The sequence below is a fragment of the Lithobates pipiens genome, unplaced genomic scaffold (assembly GCF_037356315.1).
Source record: "Lithobates pipiens isolate NorthernLeopardFrog02 unplaced genomic scaffold, aLitPip1_a1.2 Scaffold_28, whole genome shotgun sequence".
In the NCBI taxonomy this organism is placed as follows: Eukaryota; Metazoa; Chordata; class Amphibia; order Anura; family Ranidae; genus Lithobates; species Lithobates pipiens.
In genome coordinates this window covers 14,330,996-14,352,696 of record NW_027507789.1, presented here as the reverse complement: position 1 = coordinate 14,352,696, position 21,701 = coordinate 14,330,996, and the positions used below count along the sequence as shown (strand labels likewise).

Here is a 21,701-nt window from a genome sequence, read left to right as displayed (position 1 = left end):
GAACCCCCTGCTAAAAATGTAAAAATCTACAACTCATCATACATTAGTGTGATGGTCAGTGGGAAGAACGGTCCTTACACTTGTGGTCATTGGGAAGAATTACCTCCTTACAGATAGATAAAAAGATCAATGGTGTGAGTGGGAACTTATCCGAGAGGCAGAAATTTCCCAATGCTCTACCAACCTCTGGAGCAGGGGTCTCAAACTGGTGGCCCTCCAGCTGTTGCAGAACTACAATTCCCATGAGGCATTGCAAGGCTGATGGTTAAAAAGCATGATTCCTATAGGCAGAGGCATGGTAGTTCCGCAACAGCTGGAGGGCCGCCAGTTTGAGACCCGTGCTCTGGAGGAACCCTAGGGTTCCACAGAACCCTGGTTGAGAATCACTGCCTCAAGATATAGGAAGTCAACGATATGGTTTCCATTTAGTAGTAAATTTTATTTAGAACGCCCTTTTCATCAGAAGATCTCAAAGTGCTACAGGTTACAAAAAAACAATATCGAACATGAACATGTCACAAGTACCTACCAAATTGATGTTCAGGCTACAAAACTTGTCTCAAATACAATTGGCAAATCCTAATTCAAGTGCACCGGAGCTCAGACGGTGGGGTATGGAGGATTATAGGAGGACCACCTGTGCTAGCTTTAGTATGAAGGTTCTGAAGGTTGGCTTGTTGTAGAAGAGGGGTATGGAGGATTATAGGACCACCTGTGCTAGCTTTAGTATGAAGGTTCTGAAGGTTGGCTTGTTGTAGAAGAGGGGTATGGAGGATTATAGGACCACCTGTGCTAGCTTTAGTATGAAGGTTCTGGAATATTGACCCGTTCTGAAGGTTGGCTTGGTTGTAGAAGAGGGAAATGGTCTGTGGTGGGACTTATCTGTAGCCTATAATCCTCCATACCCTACCTTCTGATCTCCGGTGCACTTGAATTAGGGTTTGCCAATTGGTTATGTGTCTTTTTCCTAATGCACCTTACTGAGTATCTTATGTTCTTTCCCCCCCCCCCCACCCCCTGCAGAACGCATTGTACCAGTCGTCGCACGAGGATGAAAATGACGTACAGACAATCTCACACAAGTGCCAGGTGGTGAGCCGCCAGCAGTATGAAAAGATGAGCCACAGCAAGCGCTACCAGGACCGGCAAAACCTCTACTACCTGGCAGGGACCTATGACCCAGGAACTGGGAGGCTGGTGACTGCAGAGGGTGTGCCAGTGCTGTGCTGAAATGCCACACGGGAGTTAACTGGGGGGGGGCGGGGGGGTTGTTATCACTCTTACTAGACAGCACTTCGCACCATCGTACATCAAAGGCTCGCCGGTAGCATGTACCAATCCAGAATCCTCGATACACTAAAAAAAAAAAAATTGTCACATCCACCAACCCTCACAGAAACAAATACGCACAATTTATGGCCACCTAAGAGGCGAACAACGCGTGGACCGACGCTCCAACACTAATACAAGACGACGGGCTCCTTAAGCACCTCCAGGAGCCACGTTTACTTGGACTGTTCCTGAAATCAGTAGATCCTTCTCATTTAGGGAGATGATGGTTACACATTTCCGATCAGGTCTGAAGCTCCATGATGTACGAGGCATTGGGGGCACCCCACACTAAAGAACTGTTGTTCCGGCTTATTCAAACCTGAGCAACTTTTTATTATCCTTTTTTTATTTTATTTTTTGTTTGTTTTTTCTTTAGTCAAAACCTCATTGATTTTTTTATCGCAGACGTGTCTAGACATGGCCACACGTGAGACAATCGTAGAAGACCAGTTCTCTGACAGTCCAAAACTTTGTTTTGTCCTTAATTATCTGAAGGGGAAATTGCACAGGTTTTTTTTTTATTTTTATTTTTTTTATTTTATTTAATTTTTTGGGCCATTTTAAGCTGATGTTTTTGAAGACTGGATGAAGAGCAAAAATTAAAAAAAAAATGTACCCATTCCCTAGCACAATTGTCTAGGACTCAGTGATGGCGAACCTTGGCACCCCAGATGTTTTGGAACTACATTTCCCATGATGCTCCACTACACTGCAGAGTGCATGAGCCTCATGGGAAATGTAGTTCCAAAACATCTGGGGTGCCAAGGTTCACCATCACTGGTCTAGGTGTTCAAAATCTTTAAACCCTATAGGCTGCCACGTGAAGCATCCTTGTAGCTCTTTAAAAAAAAAAAATGCTCTAAATATTTGGATAGATGGTTTTTGGATCTATTTTGATATTGGTCCAAAAAGTGAAATCTTTTAAATATTTTTTTTATTTTTTTTTTATTTTTTTTTGTTTTGTTCAGTTTTAAAATTAGGCCAAAGAAATCTGAATTTTTTTAATTTTTAAATGTAGTATTGTTCCTAAAATCAGAATCTTTGAATCAATGTTTTTTTTGGATCCATGTTGAGATTTGTGACGGAATCTTTTTATTTTAATATTGATTCAAAAACCAAAATATTTGAATAGAGACGGTCTTTGGATCTATTTTTTTTATGTTGGTCCAAAAACTGAAATATTTGAATAAATGGTTTTTGGATTTTATTTTGATATTGGTCCAAAAACTGAAATCTCTTTATTTTTTTTAAGTTCATTTTAAAATTGGTCCAAAGAAATCGGAATTCTTTTAAATTCGTTGTATTGTTCCTAAAATCAAAATCTTTGAATAGATGTTTTTGGATCGATGTTGACATTTATCCAAGAAATTGAATCTTCGAAAAACAGATTTTTGGAACTATCTATATTGGTCCAAAAAAACTGAAATTAATTAAATCGATGGGGTGTGGATTTTGTGTTTGGTCCAAAAATAGAAATATTTAGATGTTTTTGTTGGATCTATTTAGATTTTTGGTCCAAAAATGGAAATATTTCAGTAGCTGTTTTTCTATTTTGATATTAGTCCAAAAATAGAAATCCTTTAATATTAAATATTTTTTTTTTTTTGGACCACTTTTAAAATGAAACAAAAAAAGAAAAATTGAAGGATTTCTATTTTTGGATTGTTTCATTTTAAAAGTGGTCCAAAAAAATGTATATTTTTTGGACCACTTTAATATTTAATTATTTTTTTGTTTCATTTTAAAAGTGGTCCAAAAATTATTATTTTTTAACCACTTTTAAAATGAAACAAAAAATAAATATTAGAGGATTTCTATTTTTGGACTGTTTCATTTTAAAAGTGGTCCAAAAAAAATATATAATTTTTTTTTTCTTTCATTTAAATACATTTTTTGTATTGTTCCTAAAATCAGAATCTTTGAATAGATGGTTTTTGTATTGATGTTGGTAGTTATCTAAGAAATTGAATCTTCGAAGGACTGATTTTTGGAACTATTTTGATATTGGTCCAAATCTTGACATGTAAGTTTTTGGATCCATCTTAAAATTGGTCCAAGAATCATTTTTTTTTTTTTATATTTTTTAAATTCCTGTTTGTGGTGCTACAAAAAAAAAAAATCTGAATCTGGGAAATAGATGTCTAGACCTATTTTGATATTGATCCAAAAATTGGAAACTTTCGAGTGACTGATTTTTGAATGAGTGTTGATATTATCAGCCCAAGAACCAGAATTTTTAAACAAATGTTTTTTAGGTGCGTTTTCATCATTTGTCCAAAAAAATTGAAATCATTAAATAGGTGTTTTTGGATTTTTGAGGCCGGCGTTGAACAAATTTAGTCGACAAAAAAAAAGGTACAACCAATCCTGTGCAGTTAAGCCTTGCTAACATCTTGATCGCGCCCCCCCCCCCCCCCCCCGCCCCCATACGTTGCAGTGCAATGTATATGTATCTCACAGAACAAATGCAAGACTGAACCCAGAAGGGCTAGGATTGTCCTTTTATTTGATACCTGCCCAAAAAATGTCTGCTCCTAAACAGTTTACAGTATTATTATTATTTTTTTTTTTAAATTGCAACCTCAGAGAACAGTTTTCTGGTCAGGTGGTACAGTGTAGCACTACAGAACACTACAGTAAATAAAAAAAATAAAATTAAAACTTTAACATACTACAGAAAAAGCCTGATAAACCATGGGGTGCTTATAAGGCATTTAACAGTATTTGCAGACAAAAAAACAAAAAATACTGAATTACACAGTGCCCAAAATATACTGCTTTTACACACGGAGCATTAAAACTGCTGTGAAACTTTTTTTTTTTTTTTTTTTGCCTTCAGGCTGCTCAAAAAAATTGTCCTCAACATTTTGTCAATTCTGAGATGCACGTATCAAACTGATTTCTTTCCTAGCAAAACTGCTACATCCATCTTAATGTATGTTTTTTTTTTTTTTCATTAAGTTTTTTTTTTTTGTAATTATTTGTATATTTTTTTTTTTTCTGGGGAGGGTGGGCATGTTTATTTGAATTTTTTTTTTCCTAATTTATCTTCAACAGCCTCAAGTTTCAAGCCATATTCTCCCCAGTACCTCTTTCAGCTTTTCTTCCCGAAAGGCAAGATCAGGTGTAATAATATTCTATTTATTCACTGTGTAAATACAGAACTTCTTTTGGAAAGTTTTTATTAACAAAACAAAAAAGGACAAAAAAAAAAATCCTCAAAAAAAGGAAAAAAAAGAAAAAAAAAAGAAAATAAACTCGACGGGAAAAAAAAAAAAACCCTTATTTTGCTGTCGCTAAAGTATAAATTATGCACTGTGTCCTCTTGGCAAGGCTGGGAATATTAGGAAATTATGTATAATTTGTAATTATATTGGGAGTTGAAGAAAGTAAAAAAAGCACTTGGGGTCTAGGCAGGGACTTGAAGGGGGCAATGAGAGACAATTTAAATATCTTAAAAAATAAAAAATCGTCACATTTAAATGCTTTTATTGTTATAAAAAAAAAACACCAAATTCCTGAAAATATGTAAATAGATTGTCTGAAATATTTTTTTTGTGTTGTTTAAGACATTTTTTAAGGAAAAAAAAGTAAAAGAAAATGTATTGGGAATGTCAATATGGTCCGATGGAATAAAAAGGAAATTATTATATAAATATATATTATATAAATTAAGAGTGGTGTGGTCTTTCTTCGGTTCTTTCAATAGAAGAGTTCTGCAGATGTTAAAGAAAATAAGTCAACCGTAGTCTGGTATATACTTTGAGTGTGTATTTTTTATTTTTCGAAGTGCCATGAGGTTCATTATACTTTCTTGGGTGAACAGGGGAAGGTTGACATGCCCTGTGGTTTTTATTTTATTTTTTGGGGGTTTATTTAAATTTTTAAGGAATTCAGGCAAGTAAACCTCTACACCTTCTTGATGGTCATAGCAAAAAAATGTAAAAACAGGATTTTTTTTTTTTTTTTTTTTGTTCACAAAGAATTTCAGTGATGTGATTAGACTTCAGAGTCCATGAAATATAGGCATATTTAAAGTGGACCATGCATGTTTATTTATAACCCCCCCCCCCCCCCAAAAAAGTTGCCTTATATAATAATATATAAAAAAAATTATATAATAAAAAATAAATAATAATCCTATGCAAAAAAAATTCTAATGGGTCCACCCAGCTTAACTGCTTCTGGGAGGTGCTTGGGGCATCACAGTGCATTCCAGTTGAGTTGGGTGCTCAAAATCCTTTGAGAATGTGTTCCAACCTATTATAAGAGCACTGTCATGTGACATTTTAAGTGCTTAGGCTTTTTAAACCATTAAAAAAAAAAAAAAGATATAGCTACCTCCATCTACTTATCAATGCGTGGGGAGGTTCTGGTCATCTCATCGTGCATCCCAGTAGAGTTAGATGCTCAAACACCCTTGGGAATGTGTTCCAGCCTATCTAGCAAGAGCACAGTCTTGTGAAATTTTAGGCATCAAAGCCTTTTAAGTAATTAAAAACCAAAGCTAATGCAAAAAAAATAAAAATAAAATACCTCTGCCTCGCTTTAAAGCTTCTAGGCGCTGCTGGTGATGCCATTGTAAGTCCCAGTAGAGTTGGGTTCCCAAAATACCTTGAGAATGTGTTCCAGCCTATCAAGACCTTTTTAAGCCATTAAAAACAACCAAAAAAAAAAAAGTTGTAAATGCCTGTCCAGCTTTTCATTCTTCTAGGACAGTGATGGCGAACCTTGGCACCCCAGATGTTTTGGAACTACATTTCCCATGATGCTCAACTAAACCGTTCCAAAACATCTGGGGTGCCAAGGTTCGCCATCACTGTTCTAGGAGATGCTGGTGCCCTTGTGCATCTCCGTTGAGTTGGACGCTCAACATTACTTGAGAATGTGTTCCAGCCTATAGCAAGATCTCGTGAAATATTGGACATCAAAGCCTTTTAAGCCATGAAAAACCAAAGCTTATGCAAAAAAAAATGTAAAATACCTCCACCTTGCTTTTCATGCTTCTAGGGGGTGCTGGTGATGCCATTGTGTGTTACAGTTGAGTTGGATTACCAAAATCCCTTGAGAATGTGTTCCAGCCTATAGCGCATAAGTCACTGTCTCGTGAAATTTTGGGGAGCAAGGTCTTTTAAGCCATTAAAAACCAAAGCATATGCAAAAAAATTAATTAAAAATACATTTGTTCAGCTTTTCATTCTTAGAGGTTCTGGTGAGGCTACAGGTGCCCCACTAGAGTTGGGTGCTAAAAATCCTTTGAGTGTCTTCCGGCCTATAGCAAGACAGTCTTGTCAAATGTTGGGCATCAAGGCCTTTTAGGCCATTAAAACCCCAAAAAAGCCTTAAGGCCTGACTGTTTCCTACTTTCAAAAGTTTTTGAATTCCTAACCTGGAACAAGATTGAGGGTTAGAAGGTCGAAGTGAGGAACGTGTGCCCTTCCAGGTCGGTGACACAAAATATTGAAGCCATTGGATTGGCAAAGGCAACCTTCAGTTTCATGAACAACAGTTGTGTCTTCTGAGTGGGAAAGTATATAAAATGCATAAAAAAAAGAAAAGTGTACATGTATTAACAACGGAGACCATGGTGGACAACCTACAACACATTATCTATACCCGACGTTTGTAGACCAGCCAATGTACAGCATTTGCCCCACCGAAGCTCCCAATCTGTACTGTACTATGAACTGCCACCGGCGGACTCCTCAGAAACCAACATCTTTGAAAGTGTTTTATTTCTGGTCTCTGCCAATCCCTACATTACCATCGTGTACTGTAGGGATCTAGACGCTGGTGGGAGGAACTACAGACCAGAAACTCAACACTCTGAAAAAGCCTCCCCTCTTTGTATCGTTCTATTGGAAGTTCCATTTATATTTGGGGTTGCAGATATGGGTATAAATCCCAGAATATGTACCTGCAACCTATTCTTGCTCAGGAAGCCACTAGTGATGGACGAACTTCCGACGGGACGCTTCACGAACGCGGCCAATAGTTCGCGGCAGGCCCCCTTGACTTCAATGGGAGGCGAACTTTGCAAACCTACAGGTCAAATTTGCAGCCACAAAATAATTACTAGCTGTGCAAACATAGTCCCACCACATGGCCAATGACATAAAACATGTATGAGGTGAATCTGGGATCGACAACTACAAGCATTCTTTTTTTTTTTTTTTTTTAATATGGGAAATTGTTGTGACAATTCAGGACTGTGGAGCACATGAAGGCAATGGAGGAGAGGGAAGGTCAGGGTAGGCAAAGAAGAGGGTGCAGGAGATGATCACCAGCAGAGTGACATACAGCAATGACACATGCACCGTGATAGAGAGCACTGACACCAGCACCGTAAGCAGCCCCAGGAGAAAGTCAGCATAGCACAGGGATGGTGGGAGCCCCTCATAATAGGCAGCCCCAGGAAGAAGTCAGCATAGGGATGGTGGGAGGCCCTCATAATATGCACAGCAGAGGTACAGCCCCAGGAGGAAGTCAGCACAGCACAGGGATGGTGAACTTTACAAACCTACAGGTCATATTTGCAGCCACAAAATAATTACTAGCTGTGCACACATAGTCCCACCACATGGCCAATGACATAACACATGTATGAGGTGAATCTGGGATCGACAACTACAAGCATTCTTTTTTTTTTTTTTTTTTTTTTATATGTGAAATTCTGAAAATTCGGGAATTTTGAGACAATGGAGGCGAGGGAAGGTCAGGGTAGGCAAAGAAGAGGGTGCAGGAGATGATGATCATCACCAGCACCGTGATATAGAGCACTAACAGCAGCACTAATACCAGCAACTTGCTGCTTGGCCCCAAAAATATGACACAGCTCAACCGCTTCAAACAGGAGGGTACGGGCATATAGTACGGTGTGCTTTTTAGGTTGTGATTAGCAGACTGTACCTCACTCAACCCTATATACTGTAGTAAACTATACCTTACCAGTCCTTATAAGGACCTTTGTGGAACTAGTAGGTTGTGATTAGCAGACTGTACCTCTACTGATAAAGGACTGATGCAGAATAGGGCAGCAGTAGTGCACCTCAACCCTATGTATTGTGGACCTATACCAGTCCTTAAGGAATAGCAGACTGTACCTCACTCAACCCTATGTACTGTAGTACGCTATACCTTACCAGTCCTTATAAGGACCTTTGTGCAAATAGTAGGTTGTGATTAGCAGACTGTACCTCAGTCCCTATACTCATAAAGGACTACTGCAGCAGTTAAGTATAATATTCTTTCTATATTTGGAAGAAAGAATATTATACGTGTACAAGCCTATTACCGTACCACTGATACCAGTCCTGAAAAAAACCTTTGTGGACCTAATAGTAACAGCTACTGATTAAACTGACTGTCCCTCACTGCCACACACAGCATCCTGCCTGTCCCTATTTAAAACTGACAAAACACAGGCTCCTGCAACAATAACTTGAATAGCACTCAAAACTATATCCTGTACTACTTTACCATACCAGTCCTGAAAAGGACTTTTGTGGACCTAATAGTAACAGCTAATGATTAAACTGACTGTCCCTGCTGCACACACCGTCCTGTCCTTCTCTCAGCCCTGACAAAAGACAATCTGCAGCAACAATGACTTGAATAGCAGTGCCTCAAACCTATATCCTGAACTACACCTATACCATACCATTCCTTAAAAGAACTTTTGTGGACCTAATAGCTAGTGATTTGGGTCACTGCAGTCTCTCCCTGCTCCACACAGCAACCTCTCCCTATAGTGACATACGAAAGAATGTAAAATGGCCGCCGGATCGGGTCTATTTATAAGTTAGGGGGAATGTCCATGTGCTGTAATGTCTCAATTGGCTGTCCTGTACCCCATGATGGATGTGTCATCATAGGTCAAAGTTCTTTTACACAGTAAAAACACGGAAGTCCGCAGGGCGAACAGCAGCAATAGTCCGCCAATCGGGCGGACCGAGAACAGCTGAAATTCGCCGCGAACCGTTCGGCCATCCCTAGAATCCACTCTAGTAATGTTGAAGACATTCCACCTATTATCAAACAAGACCTGATGAATACAACCTACCATGACCTGGATCATTCATGGACATCTCTCAGGAGGGGTAAGCTAAACTGGACCAGGCCCTTTTTTGCGATACGGCACTGCGTCACTTTAACAGACAATTGCACGGTCGTGCGATGTTGTACCCAAACAAAATTGATGTTCTGCTATTTTGATCACCTCTGCGGTTTTTATTTTTTGCGCTATAAACAAAAAACGACAATTTTGAAAAAAAAAAAATTTACATTCTGCTAGAATATCCAAAAAATTTACTAAATTTCTTCATCAGTTTAGGCTGATATGTATTCTTCTACATATTTTTGGTAAAAAAAAAAAAAAAAAATCGCAATAAGCGCATATTGATTTGTTTAAGCAAAAGTTATAGCATCTACAAAATAAGGAATAGATTTATGGCTTTTTTATTTTACTAACAATGGCAGCGATCTGCGATTTTTTGCAGGATTGCAGCAGGCAGATCAGACACTTGACACTTTTTTGGAACCATTGGCATTTGTACAGCAATCAGGGCTAAAAATAGCCACCGGTTACTGTATAAATATGATTGACAGGGAAGGGGTTAACACTAGGGGCCTATCAAGGGGGTTAAATGTGTGTCATGGAGGGGGGGGGGGGGGGGGGATGTGACTGCCTGGAGGAGGAGACCGATCGCTGTTCATAACCAATAGGAACAGCAGATCTGTCTCCTCTCCCCTGACAGAATGCAGATCTGTCTGTTGACATTGACGGACCTTTTTCTCTCTCGGGAGCGATTGCGGGTGCCCAGCAGAAATCACGGCCACCAGGCACGTGCATCAGCTCCCATGTCACATGGTGGGCAGGTTGGTTCCTCTACACGAGGAACCACTCCTTTGTTGTCTTGGTGGTATATTTTGGGTCATTGTCATGCTGGAAAACCCATCTTTAGTGTTCTGTCAGAGGGAAGGAGGTTCTCAAAGATTTTACAATCCTTGGCCCCTCAATGCAGCATGTTCAGCCTGTACTTTTGGCATAGAAACGGCCCCTAAGCATCATATTTCCACCTCCGTGCTTGACTGTAGGGATGATGTTCTTAGGGTCATAGTCAGCATTCCAAACACGACAAGTCGCGTTAATTCCAAAGACCTCAATTTTGGTCTTATCTGACCACAACACTTTCTCCCAATCCTTCTCCGAATCATTTAGATGTTCATTTGAAAACTTCAGACAGGCCTGGACATATGTCTTCTTGAGGAGGAGGACAACTTAGTGGGTGCTGCAGGATTTCAGTCCATGGCGGCGTATTGCATTACCAATGTTCTGTTTAGTAACTGTGGTCTCAACCGCCTTGAGATCATTCACAAGCTCCTCCCATGTCGTTCTAGGCTGATTCCTCACTTTTCTCATGATCATCCTTACCCTATGAGGCAAAATCTTGCATGGCGCTCCAGCCCGAGGGCAACCGATGGTTATTTTGTATTTCTTCCATTTACGAATAATCACTCCAACAGTTATCTGCTTCTCGCCAAGCTTCTTGCTGATGGCCTTGTAGCCCATTCCAGCCTTGTGCTTTCTGACAGTGACCGCCCCCCCAGCTTTACTTACCTGAGCCCTTCGGTCCCTTGGCATAGCCATGCTGTACTCTCTGCCCAGGGTTCTCGGGTCTTGATTGGATAGATTGATAGCAGCTCAGCCATTGGCTCCCGAAGCTGACAATCAAATTTAATAACATGAGGGGTGGGGCCGAGTCCTGCATTCTGTCTTTGAACGCAAATGTGGACTTCGAAACGCACCCATAAGGTAACCCCCCCCCCCCCCCCCCCCAAGGAGAGCGCTTCTCCTAGGGGGTTATACAATGCAGGGAGGATCTGGTAGACTCCAGAAGAGGATGATCGGAGCCACTCTGTGCAAAACAAACTGCACAGTGGATGCAAGTATTACATGTGTCTGCTGAGCCCGACCCATTCAAGTGGATGGGACCGCACTGCAAGTGCCCAGCAATCGCATGCAATGGTTTCTGCATGGGGTGTGGGAATCAAGTGGTTAATGTAGGCTGTGAGGAGGCAGCACAAAGCATCCTCGCCACTTTTCAAATGCATTCTAAAGAGCGACTGGAATGCAAATCACTTTTTAGGGACCAAAGGGTGAAGGGCCCAATCACACCAGTGCATTTTGGGAGTGCATGCAAAAATCGCACACACTTTTCAGCAACACGCTCTTCACCTTTTGCAGACCGGCAACAATGTCATTCATTTTTAATTGCACCTCTGTGCATCCAGTAAACACATGCGCATGTTCGCTCCCCAAAAAGCATGGTGATGTGGTGCATTGCAATGTTAAAAGTTATCATTTTTTTTACAGGTTGCGTACAAAAGTATTCCATTATTGTATTCCTGCCTCTCCACTTAAACCAATCATAGACTACATTGTATTGTATTAAATACGTTGTATTCACGTCTCTCCACTTAAACCAATCATAGAATACATTGTATTGTATTCTTGCCTCTCCACTTAAACCAAACTATTCAATACAAAGTATTCAATACAATAAATTCTATGATTGGTTTAAGTGGAGAGGCAGGGCTGTGACATCACAATCTACTTCATCCAATCAGAGAACACTTTGCAACCATTGAGGAATTGCAAAACGTTTTCTGAATGGCACCAACCTCCTGCGTTCACAATGCAGCCGGACGGAACCTGGAAGTGGGTGGCCATCTCTGTATTAGGGGTGCCTACTGCAGTGATCGACACCTTCCATAGGAATGCCACAGGTGTGGCCAGTCCCGGGACAGGTTCATCCAGTGCCCAGAGCAAGGATGAGGAACTGCGCCACCCTCCCCCACTGCTAATGTACTGTTCTGTGTCCATTCTCTGCCTAAGGGCACCTTCCCCTCTTGCCCACCCCTTGTCCTAACTCTGGGTCTGATACATTCATGCTGGAGCAATGTAAAAAATTGTCGCACCTAAAACGTTAACTTGAAAATTGCCATACAAACAGAAACAGCAGATTTGACACTAATCTTTTATAAAAAAAAAATAATATTGCATCCTGCGACCCCCCTCCCCCCCACCTTCACTAAAGCATCTCTTACAAAACGTATTTATCAGCCGTGGTAAACGTTACTTAAAAACTCTTTCAGGCAGCCCGGCTTGTGATTTGTGGAGTGATCCTTTAAGTGTTGAACCGGCTCCTGATGGAGATGAGAAGAATAGATTTCCCCAGAAGGGAAGAAAATCGCGCCGTAATGATCATTATCTTACCAGCGCCGCAGACTGCAACCGGCTCGTTATCCGTGCATTCATCTATTTTTGTGCAGAATATCGCTGCTCTGCCGTACAAAGAGTCCCGGGGCTAAAAAATATAGGCCGGGCGCCCCTGAATATTACACCTTATTACGCCGTATTCAGGGCCATCTTTAATATTGACTGGACCCTGGCCAAACATTTTCTCTGGCCCCCCCCTCTTCCATGCAATTTCGCTCTCCACCTGCTCTAAGACATACAATAAAAAAGCAGCTAGACTCCAAATCAGTTTGCCAAATCAGATCAGGCAGCGATTGTGATTGGTTGCCAGAGGTTACAGTGTATCATTACCGCTCGCTGACTGGTTGCTAGAGGTTACAGCACACATTATGGCTTATGCCGCGTACACATGACCGGACTTTGACGGACTAGGTCCAACTGTCTTTCCGACAGACTTGGCCACACACAATCACACCAAAGTCAGACGCATTCGAACGTGATGACGTACGATCGGACTAGAATAAGGCAGTTCATAGCCAGTAGCCAATAGCTGCTCTAGCATCGGTTTTTGTCCATCGGACTAGTACACACACAAGCAGATTTCTCGATAGGAACTGAGTCCGAGGGAGTTCCGGCGAAAAAAAATTGAAATGTGTTCTATTTCTAAAGTCCGTCAGATTTTTGGAGAGCAAAGGTCCGATGGAGCCCACACACAAACGAATTGTCCGACGTTAGCCCTTTGCTGTCAAAGTCTTGTCGGGTGTATGCGCCATTACTGTTTATTTTCTAGAGGTTACAGCACATGACTTCTGCTTGTTGATTGGTTGCTAGAGATTACTGTACATCACTACTGCTCACTGATTGGTTGCTAGAGGCTACCGCTTATCCTTACGGCTCAATGATTGGTTGCTAAAGGTTGCAGCACATCATCTCCTCACTGCCTGCACACCATGGATTGGGGAGGTGAAGAGACCCATCAATAGACAGAAAACTCCTAGGGATCTTATGATCAGTAGCAATTCGTGAGGGGGGGGGGGGGGGTTGTTGGGATTAGTTAGGAGGCAGTACACTGTGGCAAGTTCTGAATTATGTAGAGCAAAGCTAGAAATCTTTCGGAAGTATATAATGGAGGATTCTACCAATGTAATCGGAGAATTTGCACTGACCACCAGGTAAGGGCGGATTTTACGCTACCCACTAATAAAAAAAGAGGGGATTTCTACACTCACATCAATGTAGAGCATTTACACCAACCACCAGTGTAAGGGTGAATATACAATGACCTCCATGTAAGGGGGAATTTACACTGACAACCATTGTCAAGGAGATTTGTACTGACCACCAATGTAAGATGACACATCTACACAGACCGCCAATGTTAGGGTGTATTTACACTGAACACCAGCGTAAAGGGGGATTTACACTGTCCACCAGTGTAAGGGCAATTCTGCACTTGCCACCAATGTAAAGAGAAATGTACACTGATCACCAATGTTATAATGAATTTACACTGACGACCAATGAAATGGGGGGGTGGGTTTCTTTAAAAGCCAATAAAGGGGAATTTCTACACTGGCCTCTAATGGAAGGGGGATTTACACTCGCCATCAATTTAAAGGGGGCTTCTACATGGATCACAAATGTAAGGGATGATTTTTTTTTTTTTAACGATTACAAGAGGAGTTTCTACACTGGCCATCAATGTAATGGTGATTTACACTAATCACCAATGTAAGGAGGATTTACACTGACCACCAATGTAAGGAGGCCCTTCACACTGGCCTCTAGTGTGAATGAAAGGATTCTACACCAAGCCCCAATGTAATGAGATTTACATTGACCACCAATGTGACTGAGACATTTAGCCTGCGTTCACATTTGTGTGTGTGTCGGCAATACATGCAAAATCGCTTTCCTGACCCCACGGAAACATGCTGCCCTTTAGCAGTGCCATTAATTGTTAATGACACCCTCATGCATTGGCTGAGATGTGTGTGTGTGTGTGTGTATTCACATACACCAAATTTCAGGGTGCCATGGCACCATGTTATTTTGAAGAAGGGTTCCGCCTCCAATTTGCTTACCTTTGTGCAACAGGCTGAGGTTAGGCTTAATGGCCCCAGTTATAGGCAGGACTTTCAAGCATGCCCCTTCATCTCCCCAGTGGGCAGAATGCAGCAGAAGTGATGGTAGATATGACCTCAGGGGGACAGGATATACATATGAATGCCGCCTCTAATTACATATTAATGCCGCAGTCCACGACTATTTACATTTTAATGGCACCGCTATTTACATATCAAAGACGGGGTCTGCAGGTGAGTCATCTGTACATGCTGGGCATCAAAACTTTACACTGAGATATCAGGACACAGCACAGGACTAAACTTCAAGGGATAAGGGAATTTAAACTGGGATAATTGGCAAGTATGAGGCAGCTACTTTGGGCCCCACAAAGATGATGGGGCCCAGGGCAGCTGCCCCTTTTGCCTTGCCTTAAAAACAGTCCTGGTCACAGTGACGCCGCTGCCCCCCCTTTTTTTTTCTCACCGCCAATGTGGCCACAACTATTGTACTCACATCTGCTACAACAAGATCTCAGGGCTAAGCTGCCAAAAGGCTCTTTTAGTTCCAAATGGTTTTGTTTGCACCAAATAGCAGCACTGCAGTCAGGGGCTGGGAATTCCGTTGGCGTTCCTCTTTTGCGCGCGTCGTAGACTGTGGCCATTGAGTACCCAGGGCTGTATTCACATTCTCTTCAAATTGGGGTCAGGTCTACGCCAAGCTCTCTGGCCTGATTACCTCCAGTAGATGTTCTCCTGGATGCTGAGCAAAAAGATGGAAAATAAAATAATTTTCTTGCCAACAGTACCTGTCATCAGCAGCATGCCAGAGCCTCTGCTCATCCGGTGCCACCGATAAGGTCTGTAGGAAAGTTATAGAGTCCACAAATTATGGTATAAATATCTAAAAATTTATCAGTTCTGATGGCCTATCTCATTTTTTGAGGCCCTAAAACGCCAGAACAATACAAATACCCCCCAACTGACCCCTTTTTGGAAATTAGACAGTCCAGGGTGTTTAGTAAGAGGCACGGCGAGTTTTTTGTAGTTTTATCTTTTTCCCAGAATTTTATGGAAAATGAAAAAATTAAAAAAAAAAAATTGTATTTTCACTTTTTTCATACAGAGCAGTACAGCGTCATCATATAACTGTTGTGGCGGTAAACAGGGATACTGACCGGTGACAATATGAAAAAAAAACAAAAAAAACTAAGGTTACGTACTGGTAACATCTTTTCCAGGAGTCTTTCACGACAGCCACCTATGGGGGACCTCGGCTCCTCCTTTCTTGGGAAACACCGTCCAGCGCAGGTTAAAAGCATGCTTCCCCACAGGCTCCTCAGTTCTTCAAGAGCAACTCTGGCCAGTTGAGGGAGACACAAGAACACATCATACACCATCAATTACTCTTTGATGGTTCCTTGAGTCAGGAACCCAAAAGGAAACCAACCAGGGTTGGGTACACAGTGCTGTCCTGAAAGACTCCTGGAAAAGACCTTACTAGTAAATAACTAATTTTCCTATAGAGTCTTTCAGGAACAGCCCCCTATGAGCGAGCACTTACCCTTTGCCCCTGTACACACGGTCGGAAATTCAGACGGAAAAGGTCTGATCGGACCATGTTGTCGGATAATCCGACCGTGTGTGGGCTCCATCGGACTTTTTCCGTCAGAATGTCTGACCAACAAAGTTTGAGAGCTGGATATAACATTTTCCAACAACATAATCTGATCGGCTTTGTCTGATTGTTTGTAGAGAATTCCAATTGGACAAAGTGCCACGCATACTCAGATCAAATTACGAGACCAAAGCCATTGGCTACTAGCCACAACGTAGTCCCGTCGTAACAAACAAACGTCATCACGTTCTGAACGATCGGATTTTCCGACAACTTTGACTGTGTGTATGCAACACCAGTTTCGGAAAAAAATCTGACGGATTTTGTTGTCGGAATGTCCAACCGTGTATACAAGGGCTTAGGGTGGGACTACGGCTTGCAGGACCTTGTGTCCAATGAGCCTGATCTCTTTCCTGACAACAAGTTCAACCTGCAGTGTCAGGTAAAAGGTGGGAGAGCTGAACCACGTTGCTGTTGCACAGATCTGCCCCAAAGGAGCACCAGCCTCTCTGAGATCTCTCTAACATATAGGCTTGTCTGATGGATAGCTAATGTCATCTCACCCAGGTACATGGAGGAAACACCGGAATTGAGGAGCTGGCGGGGAAGCATGCTTTTAATCTAGGCTGGGCAGTGTTTCCTGAGAAGGAAGGAGCCAAAGTCTCTCATAGGTGGCTGTCCTGAAAGACGCTATGGGTTTCCATAGAGAAGGTCACGTCAGTGACGCAACACGTCGGGTGGAGTTGGTGACATCACACCAGGTGTCTCAGTTATAGCGGTGAGGAGGAGAGCAGCGTCTCCCTGATTTGCCTTACATAAAAATTGTATGCTATACACAAGATGATAGAATATGTGAATGGGAAATTGTTGCATGCCCTCTACCCATGGCCCTGATTGAGTTACATTGTTACACAATGAGAGTTTTTTTCATTCACTTCCCGAGACACTCCAGAAAACAGATGGCTTTTATATTGAAGGACGCTGTGAATGTCTTGATGTTATCCCTGGCTGATTTGCCCTAGAACACATTATTGAGAGCTTTGTATGACCCAAGGGGGTCACGTCCTAAGGTGAGCAGGCATTGCACCTGGTGATAGAAGTGGTGGCACAGATCACATAACCAACTACTATATCCTGTGAAGGAGCACTTTATTACTCCCCTTTATATTGACTGTATTTTTATATATATTTTTTGGATGTTTATGCGTATTATAAATTGTTGAAATTTGCATCATCATTGGATTTATTTACGCACATGTCACTTTATGTACACGATAACATACAGAACAAGCGCACCATTGTTTAAGAATTGTATACCTTTGTGCTTTAAATCATTGTGAATGGTACAGCTGTTTTGTATTCTCCTCATTAGTATTCACGTATACACCTAGCAGCGATTAAAGTATCCGATCACATAGTAACATTGTACTCAGGGGTCAAGTCCTGGGGAAAAAAGTGTGGGAACTCCCACCCAAGATCCACTCCCCCACCAAAAAAAAAAAAAAAAAAAAAGATACGCTCATATGCATATATATATTTCACATAAAATACAGTGACTGCAAATGCGACATGCTACAAGAGATGACCAGACTGCGAATGTGACTACAGGAGATGACCAGACTGCGAATGCGACTACAGGAGATGACCAGACTGCGAATGCGACATAGTACAGGAGATGACTAGACTGCGAATGCGACTACAGGAGATGATCAGACTGCGAATGCGACTACAGGAGATGACCAGACTGCGAATGCGACTACAGGAGATGACCAGACTGCGAATGCGACATAGTACAGGAGATGACTAGACTGCGAATGCGACTACAGGAGATGACCAGACTGTGAATGCGACTACAGGAGATGACCAGACTGAATGCGACTACAGGAGATGACCAGACTGTGAATGCGACTACAGGAGATGACCAGACTGCGAATGCGACATAGTACAGGAGATGACCAGACCGGGAATGAGACTACAGGAGATGACCAGACCGCGAATGCGACCACAGGAGATGATCAGACTGCGAATGCGACTACAGGAGATGATCAGACTGCGAATGCGACTACAGGAGATGATCAGACTGCGAATGCGACTACAGGAGATGATCAGACTGTGAATGCGACTACAGGAGATGACCAGACTGCGAATGCAACGTACTACAGGAGATGACCAGACTGCGAATGCGACTACAGGAGATGACCAGACTGTGAATGCGACATAGTACAGGAGATGACCAGACCGGGAATGAGACTACAGGAGATGACCAGACCGCGAATGCGACTACAGGAGATGATCAGACTGCGAATGCGACTACAGGAGATGATCAGACTGCGAATGCGACTACAGGAGATGATCAAACTGCGAATGCGACTACAGGAGATGATCAGACTGTGAATGCGACTACAGGAGATGACCAGACTGCGAATGCGACATAGTACAGGAGATGACCAGACCGGGAATGAGACTACAGGAGATGATCAGACTGCGAATGCCACTACAGGAGATGACCAGACTGCGAATGCGACTACAGGAGATGATCAGACTGCGAATGCGACTACAGGAGATGATCAGACTGCGAATGCGACTACAGGAGATGATCAGACTGCGAATGTGACTACAGGAGATGACCAGACTGCGAATGCGACTACAGGAGATGACCAGACTGCGAATGTGACTACAGGAGATGACCAGACTGCGAATGCGACTACAGGAGATGACCAGACTGTGAATGTGACATACTACAGGAGATGACCAGACTGCGAATGCGACTACAGGAGATGACCAGACTGTGAATGCGACATACTACAGGAGATGATCAGACTGCGAATGCGACTACAGGAGATGATCAGACTGCGAATGCGACTACAGGAGATGATCAGACTGTGAATGCGACTACAGGAGATGACCAGACTGCGAATGCGACATAGTACAGGAGATGACCAGACCGGGAATGAGACTACAGGAGATGATCAGACTGCGAATGCGACTACAGGAGATGACCAGACTGCGAATGCGACTACAGGAGATGATCAGACTGCGAATGCGACTACAGGAGATGATCAGACTGCGAATGCGACTACAGGAGATGATCAGACTGTGAATGCGACTACAGGAGATGACCAGACTGCGAATGCGACTACAGGAGATGATCAGACTGCGAATGCGACTACAGGAGATGATCAGACTGCGAATGCGACTACAGGAGATGCTCAGACTGTGAATGCGACTACAGGAGATGACAAGACTGCGAATGCGACTACAGGAGATGAGCAGACTGCGAATGCGACTACATGAGATGACCAGACTGCGAATGCGACTACATGAGATGACCAGACTGCGAATGCGACTACAGGAGATGACCAGACTGTGAATGCGACATAGTACAGGAGATGACCAGACTGCGAATGCGACTACAGGAGATGACCAGACTGTGAATGCGACATACTACAGGAGATGATCAGACTGCGAATGCGACATAGTACGGAAGATGACCAAGTAGCTAGTTTTAAAATTTAAACCTGTCCTCAGCCCCTTTATGGCACCTCCTTTACATTCCTGTCCTCACCCCCTTTGTAGAACCCCCTTCACATTCCTGCCCTGCCTCCCTTTTATATCACCTCTCCTCATTCCTTTCAGTTTCTGATACTTTCCCCCTCCCTCCTTCATAACAGTGCCCTCTTCCCTGTCTTACCTTACACAGGACACAGCAGATGACATCGGAAGTGCAGCAAGGGATGGACAGAGGGCGGGACCTGCCCCAGTTAACTGATTGGTTGATAGAATGCAGATCAGTTCTATTAACCAATCAGTTAACTGAGCCAGCCCCTGCCCTCCGTGCATCACTGTGCTGCTCTTCCGATGTCAGCTCTGTGAAGACAACACAGCTAGCAGACTGTGCTAGAGCCTCGGGCAGCTCTGGTCCTGCAAAGGGAACGGCGTTCCTGCTGTGAAAAAAGTGCGGGGACGCCGTTCCCACGCGTTCCCGCAGGACTCGAGCCCTGATTGTACTTCTCTGGGAAAGTGACCAGGATTTTTTTTTTTTTTTTTTTTTTTTACACACTAAGATTGCTTATAACAGCGAATATCATGGTAATAAACAACCATTTTTAATTAATGAAACCGATTCATTCAGTGTGTAATATTGTGATTAGCTGTGATTGGCCACAGCTATTGACTTGGTACAGGTGGGCTGTGATTGGCCCTGTCTATACCATGTGATCGCTGTGACCAATCACAACTTCCAACACAATTGTACACAATGGATGGCATGAATGGAAGCCATCCCTTGTTTACAATTGCCACGTGATCTGTTGTGATTGGACCACCAGTTGTCCAGGAACTACAATTCCCATCAGGTCTGTAAATGCCACAGTTTTACAATGCCTCATGGGACACATAGTTCTGCAACAGCTGGAGGGCCGTAGTTTGGAGATCCCTGCTGTAGAGGATGAGGTTTCTGGAACAGGTTGGGAGGGCAATGTTGAGGGGGTAAGGGGACTCTTCAGTAGCCCTGTAGAGGTTTAGGCTTCTGGAGTAGGTTGGGGGGGGGGCAATGTGCAAGGGGAGGCATGGGAAGGCCAATTGTTTTCTGGGGGGCACTGTGGGGGATGGGAGTTGTAGAGTGGGTAAGGGGACTTTTCAGCAGACTTGGTGGCTCTGTAGAAGATGAGGTTTCTGGAGTAGATTGGGGGGGGGGGGGGGGGAATGGAGGTTGTGCAGAAGGTAAGGGGACTCTTCAGCAGACTTGGTGGCTCTGTAGCGGATGAGGTTTCTGGAGTAGGTTTGGGGGCAATGTGGAGGCTGAGGGCTCTCTGTGGGGCAATGTAGCGGGGGTAAGGGGACTCTTCAGCAGACTTGGTAGCCCTGTAGAGGATTAGGTTTATGGAGTAGGTTTGGGGGGATAATGTGGAAGGGGAGGGCCTGTGGAGGCTAATTGTTTTCTGGGGGGGGCACTGTGAGGGATGGGGGTTGTAGAGTGGGTAAGGGGACTCTTCAGCAGAGTTTGTGGCTCTGTAGAAGATGAGGTTTCTGGAGTAGATTGGGGGGGATGGAGGTTGTGCAGAAGGTAAGGAGACTCTTCAGCATACTTGTTGGCTCTCTAGCAGATGAGGTTTCTGGAGTAGGTTGGGGGGCAATGTGAGGCCGAGGGCTCTCTGGGGGGCAATGGGACTCTTCAGCAGACTTGGTAGCCCTGTAGGGGATTAGGTTGGGGGGGACCATGTGGAAGGGGAGGGTCTGTGGAGGGCAATGGTTTTCTGGGAAGCAAGGTGGGGGGAAGGGGGTCGTGCAGAAGGTAAGAGGACTCTTCAGCAGACTTGGTGGCTCTCTAGCGGGTGAGGTTTCTGGAGTAGGTTTGGGGCTCTCTGGGGGGCAATGTGGCGGGGGTAAGGGGACTCTTCAGCAGACTTGGTAGCCCTGTAGAGGATTA

The 21,701-nt window shown here is 43.1% G+C and overlaps 1 protein-coding gene across 1 annotated transcript in view; it reads left to right on the top strand.

Moving 5' to 3' along the window:
• The window catches only part of BAHCC1 (BAH domain and coiled-coil containing 1), a gene marked incomplete in the record, with an annotated part of 167,156 nt that extends 162,153 nt beyond the window's left edge, over nucleotides 1-5,003 (top strand). Inside the window, 1 exon segment of the mRNA XM_077458706.1 lies at nucleotides 1,024-5,003. Within this exon segment, the coding sequence (XP_077314832.1) occupies nucleotides 1,024-1,230 (207 nt within the window).
• Between the last annotated feature and the right edge of the window lie 16,698 nt (nucleotides 5,004-21,701).